Source organism: Prunus avium, chromosome 6, assembly GCF_965620075.1.
Source record: "Prunus avium chromosome 6, drPruAviu1.hap1.1, whole genome shotgun sequence".
NCBI lineage: Eukaryota > Viridiplantae > Streptophyta > Magnoliopsida > Rosales > Rosaceae > Prunus > Prunus avium.
The window spans coordinates 33,832,500-33,847,536 of record NC_142289.1 but is presented as its reverse complement, the minus strand read 5'-3'; the positions used below and the strand labels follow the sequence as shown (position 1 = coordinate 33,847,536).

General features: G+C 37.3%; 3 protein-coding genes across 3 annotated transcripts; 1 reads left to right on the top strand and 2 right to left on the bottom strand.

Annotated features, from left to right (window-relative positions):
* Positions 1 to 379: 379 nt before the first annotated feature.
* Positions 380 to 3,864, bottom strand: LOC110768979 (putative serine/threonine-protein kinase PBL9). Its single transcript, XM_021972873.2, has 7 exons — positions 3,487 to 3,864; positions 3,130 to 3,226; positions 2,229 to 2,548; positions 1,818 to 1,953; positions 1,584 to 1,726; positions 1,334 to 1,457; positions 380 to 1,133 (listed from the first exon to the last, which is right to left on the bottom strand). Exons 2-7 carry the CDS (start codon positions 3,179 to 3,181, stop codon positions 661 to 663), a joined length of 1,248 nt encoding a protein of 415 aa, XP_021828565.2. The 5' UTR covers positions 3,182 to 3,226; positions 3,487 to 3,864; the 3' UTR covers positions 380 to 660.
* A 5,855-nt stretch (positions 3,865 to 9,719) lies between these two features.
* LOC110768987 (triosephosphate isomerase, cytosolic) lies at positions 9,720 to 12,808 on the bottom strand. The gene is made up of 9 exons (XM_021972885.2): positions 12,655 to 12,808; positions 12,348 to 12,423; positions 12,043 to 12,166; positions 11,849 to 11,933; positions 11,614 to 11,746; positions 11,256 to 11,350; positions 10,707 to 10,785; positions 10,087 to 10,169; positions 9,720 to 9,985 (listed from the first exon to the last, which is right to left on the bottom strand). The coding sequence occupies exons 1-9, from the start codon at positions 12,691 to 12,693 to the stop codon at positions 9,935 to 9,937; spliced, it is 765 nt and encodes a 254-aa protein (XP_021828577.1). The 5' UTR covers positions 12,694 to 12,808; the 3' UTR covers positions 9,720 to 9,934.
* Positions 12,809 to 13,226: 418 nt separating this feature from the next.
* On the top strand, positions 13,227 to 14,591 carry LOC110769083 (uncharacterized). The gene has a single exon (XM_021972991.2). The coding sequence runs from the start codon at positions 13,227 to 13,229 to the stop codon at positions 14,589 to 14,591; it is 1,365 nt and encodes a 454-aa protein (XP_021828683.2).
* Positions 14,592 to 15,037: the final 446 nt, after the last annotated feature.

Here is a 15,037-nt window from a genome sequence, read left to right as displayed (position 1 = left end):
ACGGGCTATGTATAAGGCCCTCACTATAGAATTCTTGGCCATTCAAATTATGTGCATGTATTAGAAAGAAATTGAACTGCATTGGATTTGATGAGTCCATTTGAAATCTATGCACTGCTTCTTTTTCTTCTCACAAATTTGTGTTGTTTATCATCAAATTAAGCAATTTAACCATGCACTGGGGGCTTTTTTATAATGTAATTTTTAAATAATATAATCTCTCTATCCAAGGGACGTTGTGCTTATTTTGACAACTCTCTTCAATTTAACAAATATTAAAAGGCTCATCAATTTATTTCCCTTTCCTTCTTTGGGATAGAAACACAAACATAATACAACAAACTAATACCGGTAGGACGCCAAACAGACCCACCTATAATAAAAGAAAAGGTCAAAAAATAAAACCATATGCAACCCTGTGCAGGAGAAAAATGGACATCTAGTCATACAAAAGCACTTCCATCCCTACTTTTCGAAGCTAATGTTACAATTTGGTGATTCAGAAGACACAACATCGTGGCATTGCTCATTTTACAAGCTCACCTAATAATTTGTCAAAGGGAGGGTTGAAATTTGAATAACATTTGCCAGAATAAACTGTACAGTCACTGGGCAAACATTTCTATATTGCAGCTTTTGCCATTTTCTTTTACTCCATTCTTACGCATAAAGAGGGGAAGCAGAGGGCCGAGGATAAGCGAGAGTATTCCTTGACTTGTTAGCTGCCTTGTTAGCATCGTCCGCTGCTGCACGCTTTGCTCTGATAGCATCATCTGCACTTCGTCTTCGCATCCTCTGCCCATTGCTTGCATTGCCCTGACCGCCTTCATTGTCTTGCAGTTGTTCCAGTGCTGTTACAACCTCATCCATGTTTGGCCTGAGCTTGGATTCTGTGGATAGGCACCGTGAAGCAAGGCTAGCTGCCTTATAAGCTCCATCCATTGAATACTGACCTTCTAGACGGTTATCTATGATGCGAAAGATCTTACGCCTGTTTGCCAGGAAGGGTTTAGCCCACTCTACCAGATTATGTTCCCCGGATGGTCGATTCTTGTCAACTGCTCTCCGGCCAGATAACATCTCCAATAAAACGACTCCAAAACTATAAATGTCGCTCTTGGCAGTTAGATGACCTTCAGTTAGTGAAAGATGGAATCATTAAGAGATATAGGCGTCAATTTTAGCAAATGGTAATCAAGAATAATGAATCAAAGCACATGGCAAAGATTCTAAGTTGAATGGTCAAAAGCAACTGGAAAAAGATGACGAAAACAGATAACTAAAAGATTCTCAATCAGTTTTGGACTTGAAATTAATATAAAATTTACAATACCTGTGGCTAGATATTCTGGTGCTGCATATCCATAGGTCCCCATCACCCTAGTAGAGACATGGCTTTTATCACCTGTTGGCCCATCCTTGGCCAAACCAAAATCGGAAAGTTTTGCATTGTAGTTCTGGAATTATATCACACATGAAGGAAATACTCAGGGAAGCTCTCAGTGAAGTCAAAAGATCTCCAGAATCCATTGAATAAAACTGTAATCATAACATTGTATTGAACACCTTCAGTAGTCACATACCGAATCAAGCAGGATATTTGACGTCTTGAAGTCTCGGTATATCACTTTTGTTTCAGAACTATGAAGAAAAGCAAGCCCCTTTGCAGCACCAAGGGCAACTTTCATCCGGAGGTTCCAAGACAGAGGTTGAAAATAAGAGCCTCCTGGTACAGTAGCGGTTTAAATTTTCAATACATAAATAACTCAAACCATCTTGTTTCAAAGGTATCCAGAGCTGTCACTGAAAGAACTTACTCCTGAACAAATGATTTTCCAAGCTGCCTCGAGGCATGAATTCATACACCAAAAGCCGGTGTTCATCTTCCAAGCAAAAGCCAATTAGTTTCACGAGATTAGGATGATGGAATTGTCCTAGATAATTCACTTCTGCCTATAAACCCAAATAAAAGCACACAATAAGTTAATCTTGAACAGAAAAGGAGTAAACATTTATCTTCAAATTGCTAAACTCAAATGATTTTATAGTAGGCACTTAAGAGCACCAACGCCCATAAGATAATTTGTTGAAACTCAAAGCACCAATGCCTAGCTTGTTGTAAGCTAACTCTACCTTAAGTGAGTGTTTAAGAGGTTCTGCTTATAAGCATAAGATCAAAGAATCAAGTATGACGATGAGCATCAAATAATCAGGAGAAAATAACTCACCAACCACTCTCTGTGACCCTGAAAACTTTCTTGGTTAAGCCGTTTCACAGCCAAAACTATACCAGTCCCAGGCTTTGCAGCAGTAAATGAATTTTCATCAATCCACCCCTTAAAAACTGAACCAAAGCCACCTTCTCCTAACACACTATCAGGACGGAAATTCCTGGTGGCCATTTTGAGGTCGTTAAAACTAAAGCTCTTCAAATTGGGAGACTGCAAGATCTCTCCCTCACTCCGAGGAGTTGGAGGCGCTGAAAATGATGAGACCTTGCTGCTTGTGCTGAGATTCCCATCAGTGCTGACGATTTTTGAATTCACACCTGCACATGTAAATGTGAAGTGTAAATCAATTTACAGTCACCACCAAGGTATGAATAAGATTGCCCATTCACGCTTAACTCAATCCTTCGCACCATATTTGCTAAAAAATTTAGTGAGAAGTTAAAGGAATTCTAACTCCCCCTCTCTTTGTCTGGCTGTATTTTATAAAAGTTTGGTTGCAATTTGAAGGAAACCAAAGAGACTCTTTAAGAGAATCTATTAGCACCTAAACAGAGCAAAGTAAACATGGGAAAATAATTACTATTCGAGGTAATCTAATTTCCAAAACAGGGTCGGAATCAAAATGAGGTTAGTGTTCCCAGGAAACCACACCCACCCAGTAATAGTACTAAAGAAATCAACAACTTCCAGCTGAGCACCCTATTATTAGATAAAACCCCAAAACTCACAACACACAGCTCAACCAGAATTTGCCCCCCCCACGAGAGAGAGAGAGAGAGAGAGAGTAAAATTTAAACCATAAAATTTCCTAAAATCAACTTACACTAATGGTTAGAGCTACACAAACAAAAAAGTACAGCCACATGGGTTATAATTAGAAGCCGTGAAGTCTGTATACCTGTATTACAAGGGCTCTCAGCTTTGATTCGGGCGCTTAAGCAGACCCCCATGAACACCAACCCTAGAAAACCAACCGCCTTTTCAGAATTCTCTGCCTGCAGATCAGAGATTGCATAAGCTGACTACGCTTGAAATGAACTTCAAAATTGAACAGTGAAACCAGACAGATCTAGAGTAAAAGCAGAAACCTTTCAATGGAAACCAAACAAAAAAAGAAGTTGGGTATCATCCACAAAAGATAAACTTCCCAAATTTGATTGGTTTTTTAAACGAAAAAATAACTTACTTTCTAAATCTAAACAGAAAATAAACACAAACCCATGAACTCAAACATAAAGGAAATCCGAAAACCAACCTCTTTTCTTCCAAAACTAAAATCTAATCACAGAGAGACAAAGAAAGAGTGAGGTGGGTTTATGCTTTTAGTGTTGGGCTAATGCCCACGGTGCTCAAACAAAGAACTTTCTCAGCGGAGAGCAAGTTGCCAAAGCTTTTTTGATTTGAGTTTGATGCGTAAAATAGATAGAGAGTTGGCTGAGATGGAAGGTGGGGAGTACTGCATTAATGGCGGGCTGGTCCCGCTCTTCAGCTCAACGTTTTGTACTAGTCTCTCTCTGTTTTTTGTTCTCTCTCTCTCTCTCTCTCTTTCTCTCTCTTGCTCTACATTCATTCGGTGAAGTCAGACAGCAGATAAGCCTTCTCACTCTCTGCTACCTTTCTTAGCCGTTTGATTTGGTTTCCAAAGAGCCCAATCTTCTATGCATGAGATGAGTGATGGCTTGGCTAGCTTCAGGCTTTTTATCAGCTTTGGGACTCTGCAATTACATTTAGCCATTCAAAGTTTTTGTTTATTTTTCTTTCTCTAATTTAGATTCAATCCAGTCTTTTTTGCACACGTAGGGAAAAATACACAATTATTAAAGACATTACCTTATTACATCTTACACAACAACTGATGCGGCATAATAAATAAGATTTCGTATTGAAAATAAATGAAGCACTATCACATTAATTAACGTTTGAAGATTAGTATGTATATAAACATGTGCTATTCTGAATCATGAATTAAAAACTTCTTATTATTTAGTTCAAGTACTTGTTAAATATAGGGTCCTACGTAGGACATATAAGTTGGGTTTATGTTTATTTAATTATGTTTGGTCTCTATCCATTAACAGTGATGATTACAGTTGCTTTTTCTATACTGAAATATCCATGGATATAACATTTTTCTAACAATAATTAGTTAGTAACTAACTTAAATTAAGGAATGACTCCAAAGGAACATTGTAAAGTCATTGCATGGAAACAAAACATAGATTTTTCAAACTATCTTCAAAATTTGCACTTAAAAAGATGGATAATACTTCCATGCTAAATCATAAGGAGAAACTCCTCGTTACCTTCTATTGTGGCTCAACCACAAAGTGACATGTGGCCTCTCTTTTTTAATTGTTCAAACAACTCTTTCTTTTTCTCACTTTTACTGAACCCCTAGTTTTTTACCAAAACAAAATAAAAACAAAATTCCCATTTTTTTTTTCACTTGGATTTTTCTCAACCATTTAAAAATAAAATAAAATATCCTTCCTCAATCAAGATTTTAAGTCTCTGTGGCCCTTTCCAACTCTAACTTTAATAATCCCTTTACAACCAAAGTCGCCGCATACAACAATTGGAGACATAGTTTCTTCATGAAGGTTTTATCAATACAGGATCATGTTACCAAGGGGAAAAAAAACAATGGGATTTTTTCTTCTTCTTCTTGTTTTGGTAAAAAAAAATAGAGAAGACACATGTCACTTTGTGGTTGAGCCACAATAGAAAGTAAGGCGGAAAGTATTTTCCTAAAGGAATTTATGATTACTTCTATAGAGCGCAATAGTAACTATCATTATATGAACAAAGTTTTTCTTATAATAATTGGTTAGTGATTAATTTAACACATGATGAGGAAATCACCGTAAATCCTATGCAACAACTTTTTAAAGTATGAGCCCATGCCTTACGTTGATTCTTGGAATCATGTAACCTTCTCATAATCTCTCTCTCTCTCTCTCCCTCCCACGAACCCACATGTACATGGTTTTCTAATCATCAGCCTTGTGGTTCTAATTATCCCATCTAATCTAACCCAGAAAAAGTGGATGCTCTTTGCTAATTGAGGAAGGTTCTCTTGTGAACATTGCCCTCACTCATTGGATCTCTTGTGATAATTGTGAGACACCATGCATGATCAAAAGTTAAAAAAAAACATCTACCTCGCTTACCAAAACACAAAAAACAAAAAACAGAACCAACTTTGATTGGAAATAATCACATATGAGAATGTGATCCAATCGAGCAAACAGTACATAAGTTGGCTGTAAAGTGCTGGAAATCATCATAATTGCGTGACTCCATGTTTTTTTTTATCTTCTTTTCTTTTGCTAAGTCAAATCTGAAATTTTATAGCACCAGAGGCATGCAGCTCCCAACCATATATGTACTTATGTACTATGAGGTAGGGGGAAAAAATGTGGTTGTATTCTAAGCTTTATTGGTTTTTCTTCACCCACGTGAAAATCTTTGAAAACGACTCCGGCGAGCATTCCTCCTCGTCCACTCATAACAAAAAACCTTTAGTACGGCATCCATATGTGTTTGATGCGTACACATTAGCCAACCTACATAAGGCTAATTAAGTATGGGCATGTTTTCACTAAATAATCACTAATAATCTCATATAAATAGCAATTCAGCCTCTCACCATGCCGCTATATGTATATCTTTCTCATCACATAATTAGTCTAATGACTTAATGATAAAAAGTTATTAGAACAATTTAGCATGTGTACATGGATTACTAGTGGCCGGCATGGATGGCCGCTAACGTTGCTGTCTTTAGAAAGCAAGAAATTCCAAGTTGGTGGCGAAAACTGCCAAAATTGAGGTGGGAAAAGCCCTTGCCCTCCTTTATCTCTCTCTTCCCGACTTGGAGACCAAACATCCCGTGAGGCAGAGACACGTACCAAACCAATTTTGCAATTTTAGGTTGCTCCAAAATTTTACTTTTCCATGCCCTAATATGGCGTCGTTCCATTTGTAGTACGTAATCATAATCCCGATTTGAAGTCACGATTTCTCTGATCAAATCACAACCGTTGGTTATGCATACTTTTTCACACTTGTCATCATGATTTTGCTTTTATCGCATTCACATGCTACATGCCCAGCAAATCTTAGCTGTGATCGTCCCACCACATCTTTCGGATTGCGCAAAAAAGTCTTGAATTGGGACCCACACAGAGGCATGTTTGCCAAGTGGCGTACATAACACCGCTACTGTGGAGCATGGCCCAGAAGCCGGCTGGCGGGAGGGAGGGAGCCAGCCGTGTATAAGCGCCGAGCCAGCCGTGTCTGAAACGTTGTCGAAAAGTTTAGCCTTTTTTTGGCCCGAAAGAAAAGTATTAAGTTACTAAAATTATTTTGAGGTACAAAAATGAGTTCTATAAAGTGAGCGTGTTAAAGTAAGTACCCTAAATTAATAGAGATGAATGAAAGCGATACATATATAATAAGCATAATGCTTAGGTGCACTCATCTTTCTATGCACCTACTTGGTTGTATATGCTTGTTCATTCTTGTGTGATTAACGAATATTCATTATACACATGCATAATCGTTTAACGATCATATTTGAAAAAAGAAATCAATCAAATTGAAGATCATTCAATTATTTAATTAAATGGACAATTCATCATGAAGATCTTAATTCTTACTAAAGCCGACACATATGAATTTATAAATGATCTCCAATTTAATTAATTTTTTGTAAAGATTATCTAAATAATCTTCAATATAACATGTGTATGATAAAAACTCGTCATTCAAAACATGGTGAATGATGCGTTACACCCAAGAGGTGCTCTTCACTATTATCATAATGTAACATAATAATGTTAAGAATGTGAAGAAGTTGTCAAAGTTGGTGCCAATTTTGTAGACTCGAAAACGGGATTGACGGGTTCAAGGGTCAGATTCCGTACATTCTCATAGCATTATTTTAAGTGGGCAATGCATTTGAAATTGTATTTGTTCAAGGAGGATCTAAAGTGAGCCTTAGTTTTTTGCGTATGAGCTAATTAACCTATTATTTATGCTTCAATTGGGTGCATAATATCTCGTTACCCAATTAACCTAGTACCCACCATTAGCTTAAACTAAATATGATTATGCTTCACAAAGGTGTTACCCACTAACCCTTTTCTTTTTTCATTCTAAATCATTGTCTTATTATAGTTTCCAACTTGCCATCACTAATAATAGTTGTTTAATTTTTTTCTTCTTCTAAGAACATCTTAAGTTACAAGATTATGGTCACCGGGGTTTAGTTCAATGAAAAAGGGTATTGATTTGCAAACCAAAAGTCTCAGGTTCAAAATCTCATAACATCTTAATTGTGTGTGTTGGAAATCCATTCCTTATAGTTTAGACTCTCTCTTGTACTAAAAAAAAAGTTACAAGATTATGCTAACAGTTAGGTAATTACTTGTTAACCGAAAAAAGGAGGTAACTATGTTGACTGTGTCGAAAGTTACTGCAAGTTATCTAAACATTTTACAAACTGCTCGGTGACTTTTTCGGTGAGGGAGAGTTTTGTGGAAAGAGGACTGCCGGGCTTTTCCTTTGTTGCTTGGTTGTTAAAACAAATAAGCAAAAAGAGACTAATCTGAGCTTAGTGATTGTTATCTTTTGCTTACATCTAATCTAGGGCACAGCTTTAGTGATTAGCCAACAAAAAAGTTGCTACATGGGGATCTACCAAACTAGTGGAACAAACAAACACTTTCAATTCCATGTGCTTTCCTTTTAGTACCTTTTGTTGGTCTAAGCAGATAGGGGTTGGTGGTGGTGCTAAGATATTGACTTTATCATGCTAATCAACATTTACACAGGAAAATCATATAAGACTTACGACATAAAAGTCTTCAATAATGTGTTTGTATATGTAAATTACAGTACACAAATACATCAAATCTATATTTGTGCAAATAATAAAGATAAACAAACTATTGACGTTCTACTGAATGGTAACATTAGTCGTGCACGGAACGCACGTTTGATGTGTAATGCAATTAATGAGAGTATTAAACGGTATTGCATTATATTCGTAGACGACTGTCGCTATCACAACTCATGCTATTTTGAACTATTTTGCAGTGTTGCAAAAGTCATTATTCATGCAACCAGCCTTGACCCACGACCTCTGATAGTTTTGCTTGAAACGAATCTTTTTGAGAGCGTAGTAAACGGTGTACTGGTCGATCTTATCTATAAATTAATTATCATAGAAGAAATGACCACAGGTCAACCCACATAATGCACCATTAGGTCAATGGCATTGACATGAAGCACAGGGATTGAATTGAATCAAATAAACTTTTAATCAATTTAATTTAAGTGCATTTTGCTGAAAAATTATGGTTCATTGGTTGTGAGAAAAATGTTAATACGCCTACTTTGTTTGATAATTGGTCCAGTGTGATTGGACCAACATATAGCATGTTGGTCCAGTGTAATTATATTGTGTTTATTTATTGAAAACTATTATTTATTTATTTATTTTTTAAAAAAAGAGTTCAGTATAGACTCTAGACTAGACTTCAATCTGGAAAGGGGATTTTTTTATTTTATTTTTTATTTTATATAAAAAGGCATAGAAGAAGAAGTCATAAAAAGTTGAAGGAAAGGAAAGCTCACCTGGAAATGTAGAAGGAATATTGTGTTGGTAAAAGATAATTTTGAAAATGAAAGTAGAGTATGATTGTCGAGCATCAGACCTTTACTTTAATACTTTGTATGGCAGCCTAAATTTTTTTAGTTTTCTTTTGGGTGGCATACTGGCAACAGTATATTTATATGCATATACGTCTCAACAAGCTATATACAAATCAAGAAATATGCTAGGTATAGTTGCACACAAACTCTTCAGCGTGAATGACTTTCAGCTGTTGATGCCAGTGCGGATTTCATTACATCAACCGTTGAACGTCATCCATGCTCGGGCGACCATTCCAAGCGCTTCTCATAGCTCGAAGAAGCATCTGATGAGATTTCTCCGGTACTAGACTTCGAATAGCAGTAACAGAACAACTCCATTTGCCACTTGCAATTTCCAACCCAAAAATGACAAACAGAGAGAAGGGTGTTTGGATGCGATGTGCATGACATAGATGATGTCGTAGAATGCCTCCCATACCTCTGCTGAAATAGCCACGCCCCATGGAGTGGCCAACCATGCCGATGAGGTAGAAGACAAGGGTTTTTTAATTTCTGACAAAAAAGTTGGAAAAGAGTGCCTTCCACACTTTCAGCACACACTAATTGAGCGTGCAAAAATATTAATTTAAAAAAAAATAAAAATAAACGAGAGACGAAAGTGGTTAAAGATTTGAAGAAAAAGGAGAAAAAGAAAAGAGGGAGAAACAAGAAAGAATTGAATTTAAAATTTATATCAAATATGACTCTCTTTAGACCTCAGCCAGGAACAAAACAACCACTTGACTTATCAGAAGGAGAAAAAAGAGAAAAAAAGAGAAACCCCACTTGACTTATCAAATTCACAATCATATTTCCACTTAATTGAAAGTAAACTCAGTACCAAGGAATTCTTACTTATTACATCGAGAATGTGCTGGGCAACACAACTACAAGGTTTTTTTTGGCAAGTAATAATACCGTACAAGTCTTTTTTGACAAGTATTAACAACAGAAGTTTATAACTCAAGTTTGGCAACAAGCTAGATGGACATTCTCTGACCTCAATCATTCTTCTTCACGGTAGCTGACTTGATAATGTCAATGAACTCCGGCTAATCAAAGAAAATGAGCATAAAAGAATCAGTGACCGAAGTTGAAGAGAAACCAGACAGATAACTGAGACAAGCCAGAAAGAAGAATATTCATTTATCACCTTAAGGGAAGCTCCGCCAACCAAAAATCCATCCACATCTGGCTGTGTTGCCAATTCCTTGCAGTTGGCTCCATTTACAGAACCTAAAGGTGATTACATGTGATTAAAACGTAAGTTTACACAACCAGGGTATCATGTAAGATGATTCTCTCCTCTCTATGATTGGTATTATAATGTTCATTTTGGAACTGGATTATGTTCCGTATTCCATATTCATGTAGAACTAAGGAATGAAGTATAAGCACTCAGCTCGGAATCGGAAAGGGTGCATCTTTAGTGAATCTCAGACCAATTGATGCAACTCAACAAACAAAAGGTTGGTTCTGGTTTGAGCTTGGATTAAATATTTTGTTTTTTTGGAGACCAATATATTTCAGATTCCAACTAATCGGGTGACTCAACTTAGACAACCAGACTACTGGCAGAAGCCTCTGCAATAGCAAACCACCCCCACCCCCACATGCATGCTATGTTTCTCACTCATAACAAGATAAGTCATGAAGGCTTAACACTTGCACATAACTTGCTTTGTTTGATGATTAGTCCGTAAATTTATGCTCTGTCCAAATCAAAGAAAAATAGGACACATATGGTATTCATGACTAAAAGTTGAAGTGTACCTCCATAAATAATTCTGGTTGATGCAGCGACTTCAGCACCAACATTGTCATAAAGCCATTTTCTCAACTCAAAATGGACCTGTTAATAAAACCTCTTTAACAAACTTGACATAGTAACAAGGAAACTAACAACTACTTATGGGAAATGAGACTGTTCATACAAAAACTTAATGAAATATAGAAGAAGGCCACACGCATGAAACATAACTGTTTCTCTGAGCTGAGTAGAGGAGAAAGGTTACAAATGGCATCACACATGAGTAAACTCATAATGTAAAATGTTCATTTGTTCCCCAGTAGAAAATTTTCCATTATTCATTCGTTCCCCAATAAAAAATATTGAAAAGTACAGAGAAGACAATATACAAATTAAGCTCTACTATCATAGACATCACAATGAGAAAGTGAGCAACTGTAAAAGAAGTCATGAAAATGTTCCCCACTACATTTACATTACCTGATCAAACAAAAGATAACTTTCATTGAAACAATAAAACATTTAACTTATAAGAATAAGATATAACAATGCTTCACCCATCCCACACTTACTTCCTGAGCCTGAGCAGGGCTTGCAACCTTCCCAGTCCCAATTGCCCAAACTGGTTCATATGCCAAAACGATGTTCTCCCAGCTTGATACTTTTTCTGAAAGAAAAGAAAGGGCTAGTCAGCTGGTACACATACCAATCAGGACAAAATGAAAAAGGAAAACTCAGACAATGTAAATCCTGCAAACTTTAAAACCAGACAGAAATATAAACTAGAGATCCTAGAACCAAATCAGTACAATAGGAATGCCTTGGCACACCCCAAAAATAGAAACAAAAAATAAAATATACTAAAACGAAGAACATAGGGTACCAAATAATGAACATTAGAATCTTGCTTTGTCAGCGGCAAAGAAGTACCTGCGATTGCTTTTGTTTGTGCAGCAACAACAGCCACTGTCGATCCTGATTCTCGTTGCTCAAGAGTCTCCCCAACACAAGCAATAACTTTTAAGCCTTGAGAAAGTGCATAAGCAACCTTGTCACTGACAAACTGCATGGACAAAGAGAACCACAAGAACAATAATTGATTGTGTCAAGATGTAGTCAACCATAGAAAGTGAAGAAATAAAGATCAAACTGGATCGCTTGTTACCCCATTGGACTCATTTAGAATAAGTCTTCTTTCAGAATGACCGAGAATGACCCATGGAATGCCCAAATTCACCAGCATCTCCGCACTGAGCAAACAAGAAATTGGTCATTTTGTGAACAACTACTTGTTCTCTAAACTTCATGCCTAGCAGTTTAACAATAGACAGGATTGTTGATAATTAGATACAAACATACCTAACCTCTCCGGTAAAAGCACCACCTCTGCGAACCCAACAATTCTGTGCCGCAACATGGAAATCAGATCGCAACAAACTCTTCACAAAAGCAAGAAACACAAATGGAGGGCTCACAACAACCTCTGCAGTAAAAGGAAAGCACAACTAAATCAAACATTGAAACATTTGCACAAAAATTTGAGCTTTACAAAAATTAAAAAACAAAAAAGCTACCCCTTGTTAAGAAAGTACCAATTACTTCATGTGAAGAACTGTAATGACTAAAACAACAAGTTGAGCAAAAACTGTAGTCTAAATGCTTACCCACAATATCTTCTGAAGGGACTTCAGCTTCATTCAATGTGGTAACAATCTTCTTCACCTCTGCAGTCGTTCCATTCTGCAACAAAAGAAACCCAAAAATCACAACTTAATCTGATACTCATCAACTCCAAAGCCACTGTTTTTCAGACAATTCACACAAACTCAGTACTGGGAATTTCCAATACTAATGGGCTGGTCTGCGGTCACTAATCAAATATGAATTGAAATATCTTTACAAACGCGACATCGATCAAAATCCACCAAAACAAATTAACGTTGTAGGAATCATAAAATAACAGAGACATACGCATTTCCAGTTGCCACCGACGAAGAATTTTCTGCCCATCTTCTCTTTTACTTGATTCACAGCTCAAATTGAAAATCAAGGCTCTTGCCTTTTATTTTATTTTTTATATTTGTAGTTCTACTGTTCTAGAGTGTGCCTGTGCCCGTACAAGAAGATCCATCGTGCACTCATGAATCGGGTCGGGTTGAGCCTATCCAGTATCAGCCCGGGCCATAGTATTCTGATTTTGTACAATACGGGCCAGCCCATTATATGTTTTCTTGGGTTGGGATTCATGGTCTATTTAGTCAAACCTTGCTTTTTTTGGGGTTTAAAAGTCAAAGCCGTGGATCACAAGCAAACAACTGTATTTCGCTATATTCATTGTGACCTAATAAGTAGTTTCCTGTTCAAATTTTTTGTTTCCCTTTCTAATTTCCTATCGGATTCTACTATTTAAGTCTTGACTTACTCTCCTTTGAATCACTCCGAATCCCAAACGAGCTCTAAGTCTTGAATTTTTTTTTTTGTCTCCAACACGTTTCCACTGCGATCACGAATCTGCAACCAAAGGAAGGAATAGTAAACTAAAGATGAATATTGATGATCTTCCTCAGCATCTGTTGGTTGAAATCCTTTGTCGACTTCCTAGCAGTAAAATCGTTTTTCAGTGCAAGTGTGTGTCCAGACGTTGGTTTGCTCTAATCTCAGATCCTTATTTTGTCCTCCGCTTTGTATCTCTGCAAAAATGCACAACTGATGATGTATTGGTTCAAAGAGACGCTGATATGGATGCGATATTATTCTATTTCAATAATCTGATACATGGACGGTATTTGATTTGGGATTATTTTGTCATGGCTGCACTTCCGGCCAAGTGCAAATCACGCAATTTATCTCTCAGTTTCCTTCCTTGTTTTGATCAGACCACACTACCAAAGCCACGCATTTTAGGGACATATAATGACTTAATCTTGTGCTCAACCACTTGGGAAGAAGATTACTACATCTGCAATCCATACACCAGGCAATGGATTGCTCTTCCTCCCACTCCTCAAGTTCATAGTGGACCAGTAATAAGGGGATTCATGTGCGACCATCCCTACTACAACCATGAGGAACTCGTCGGTAATCGAACAAGTTCTAATAACATCAAGCTTAATGCTGAGTATAGGTACAGGGTCGTGCGAATTACTGCAGTTCAAGAGAATTGCTTTCAAGAGAATTACTTGGAGTTCACAGTGGAAATCTACTCTTCTGAGACTGGTGCATGGAGAGAGTCAGTTATATCGAGCTCCCGAGGATTTAGTTTTATTCCTTATGCTTGTACTCCAGGCGTTGCTTACAATGGAATGTTGTACTGGTTGTCTTCTGACGGCCTTCTTATTGGGGTGGATCCGTTCAACAACATAAACAGCAGTATTTCAACCGGTGCTAATACCACTGGTGACATTGTCGTCAACAACGAATCATGTCGTTTCGTTCAATTCCATAAGCCCGAATACAACATTGAATATGTTCAGTGCCTAGGTGTGTGCCAGGGGCGTCTGCGGATGTGCCATTACGATATGGAGGATCCCTTCAAAAGAGGCATTGTGTGTGTTTGGGAGTTGAAAGAAGTTGAAGAAGATGATCAGAAGGCGGATGGAATTGCAGGCAGATTGATGAAATGGTGTTTGATAAAAAAGCTTGTCCTGGACGAAATGGTTGCGGAAAATCCAGACATTGCTAAATGGCGGGCAGAGGCAGGATGGTGGTGGTTAGCTAGTGTGCGGGCTTTTGACCCAAACGACGAGGATATTTTGTATTTATATTTGGATGAAGATATTGTAGCATGCAACTTTCGTACAAGAACTTCGTTCACGAGACAGAGAACAGATAGTGAGTTCCATCCTTGGGCAAAGGCAAATGCCTTCCCGCTTTCTCTCAAACGTTGGCCTACACCACTTCCTAATTGAACTACACTCATTATTTCCAATCCAAGTGCAATTGTCGACAATTTTTTTGGGCTTAAAATGAGTAATTGTAGTCTTCTCTGCTTAGTGATTTGTTCTCTGCTTTGTTTGATAATTGGGCCAGTGTGTGTTGTGACACAAAGAACTTAAACGAAACAGTACACTTAATCTGGGAGAATGACTTGTTATTGAATTCAGCAAACTCTGGCTATTATATAGCCTTACAACTTCTTAAATAAAAGCAAAGATTACAGCCCACGTTTACTCTAACAGAAACGTGGTTATCAACAAAGAAAAGAGTCAAAACAAACAACTACTCCCTAGTCAACAGGATTATTTAAACAGAAGATTTAAACCTAACAGAAACACCTACAAACTCGACAGTGTGATTGGACCTACATATAGCACATTGGTCTACCTAATCATGTGTGCATTCTCTACTTTTTGTA

Bases quoted from the DNA above. Each gene is read 5' to 3' on its own strand.
- LOC110768979 (XM_021972873.2), bottom strand. From the start codon at position 3,181: ATGGGGGTCTGCTTAAGCGCCCGAATCAAAGCTGAGAGCCCTTGTAAT. The intron at 1,954-2,228 runs GTGAGTTATTTT...TTGGGTTTATAG, and splicing joins AGGGTCACAGAGAGTGGTTG to GCAGAAGTGAATTATCTAGG. The intron at 1,727-1,817 runs GTAAGTTCTTTC...CTACTGTACCAG, and splicing joins GGAAAATCATTTGTTCAGGA to GAGGCTCTTATTTTCAACCT.
- LOC110768987 (XM_021972885.2), bottom strand. From the start codon at position 12,693: ATGGGCAGAAAATTCTTCGTCGGTGGCAACTGGAAATGC. The intron at 12,167-12,347 runs GTAAGCATTTAG...CTTTTACTGCAG, and splicing joins CCCTTCAGAAGATATTGTGG to AGGTTGTTGTGAGCCCTCCA. The intron at 10,170-10,706 runs GTACACTTCAAC...AATCACCTTTAG, and splicing joins AACCAGAATTATTTATGGAG to GTTCTGTAAATGGAGCCAAC.
- LOC110769083 (XM_021972991.2), top strand. From the start codon at position 13,227: ATGAATATTGATGATCTTCCTCAGCATCTGTTGGTTGAAATCCTTTGT.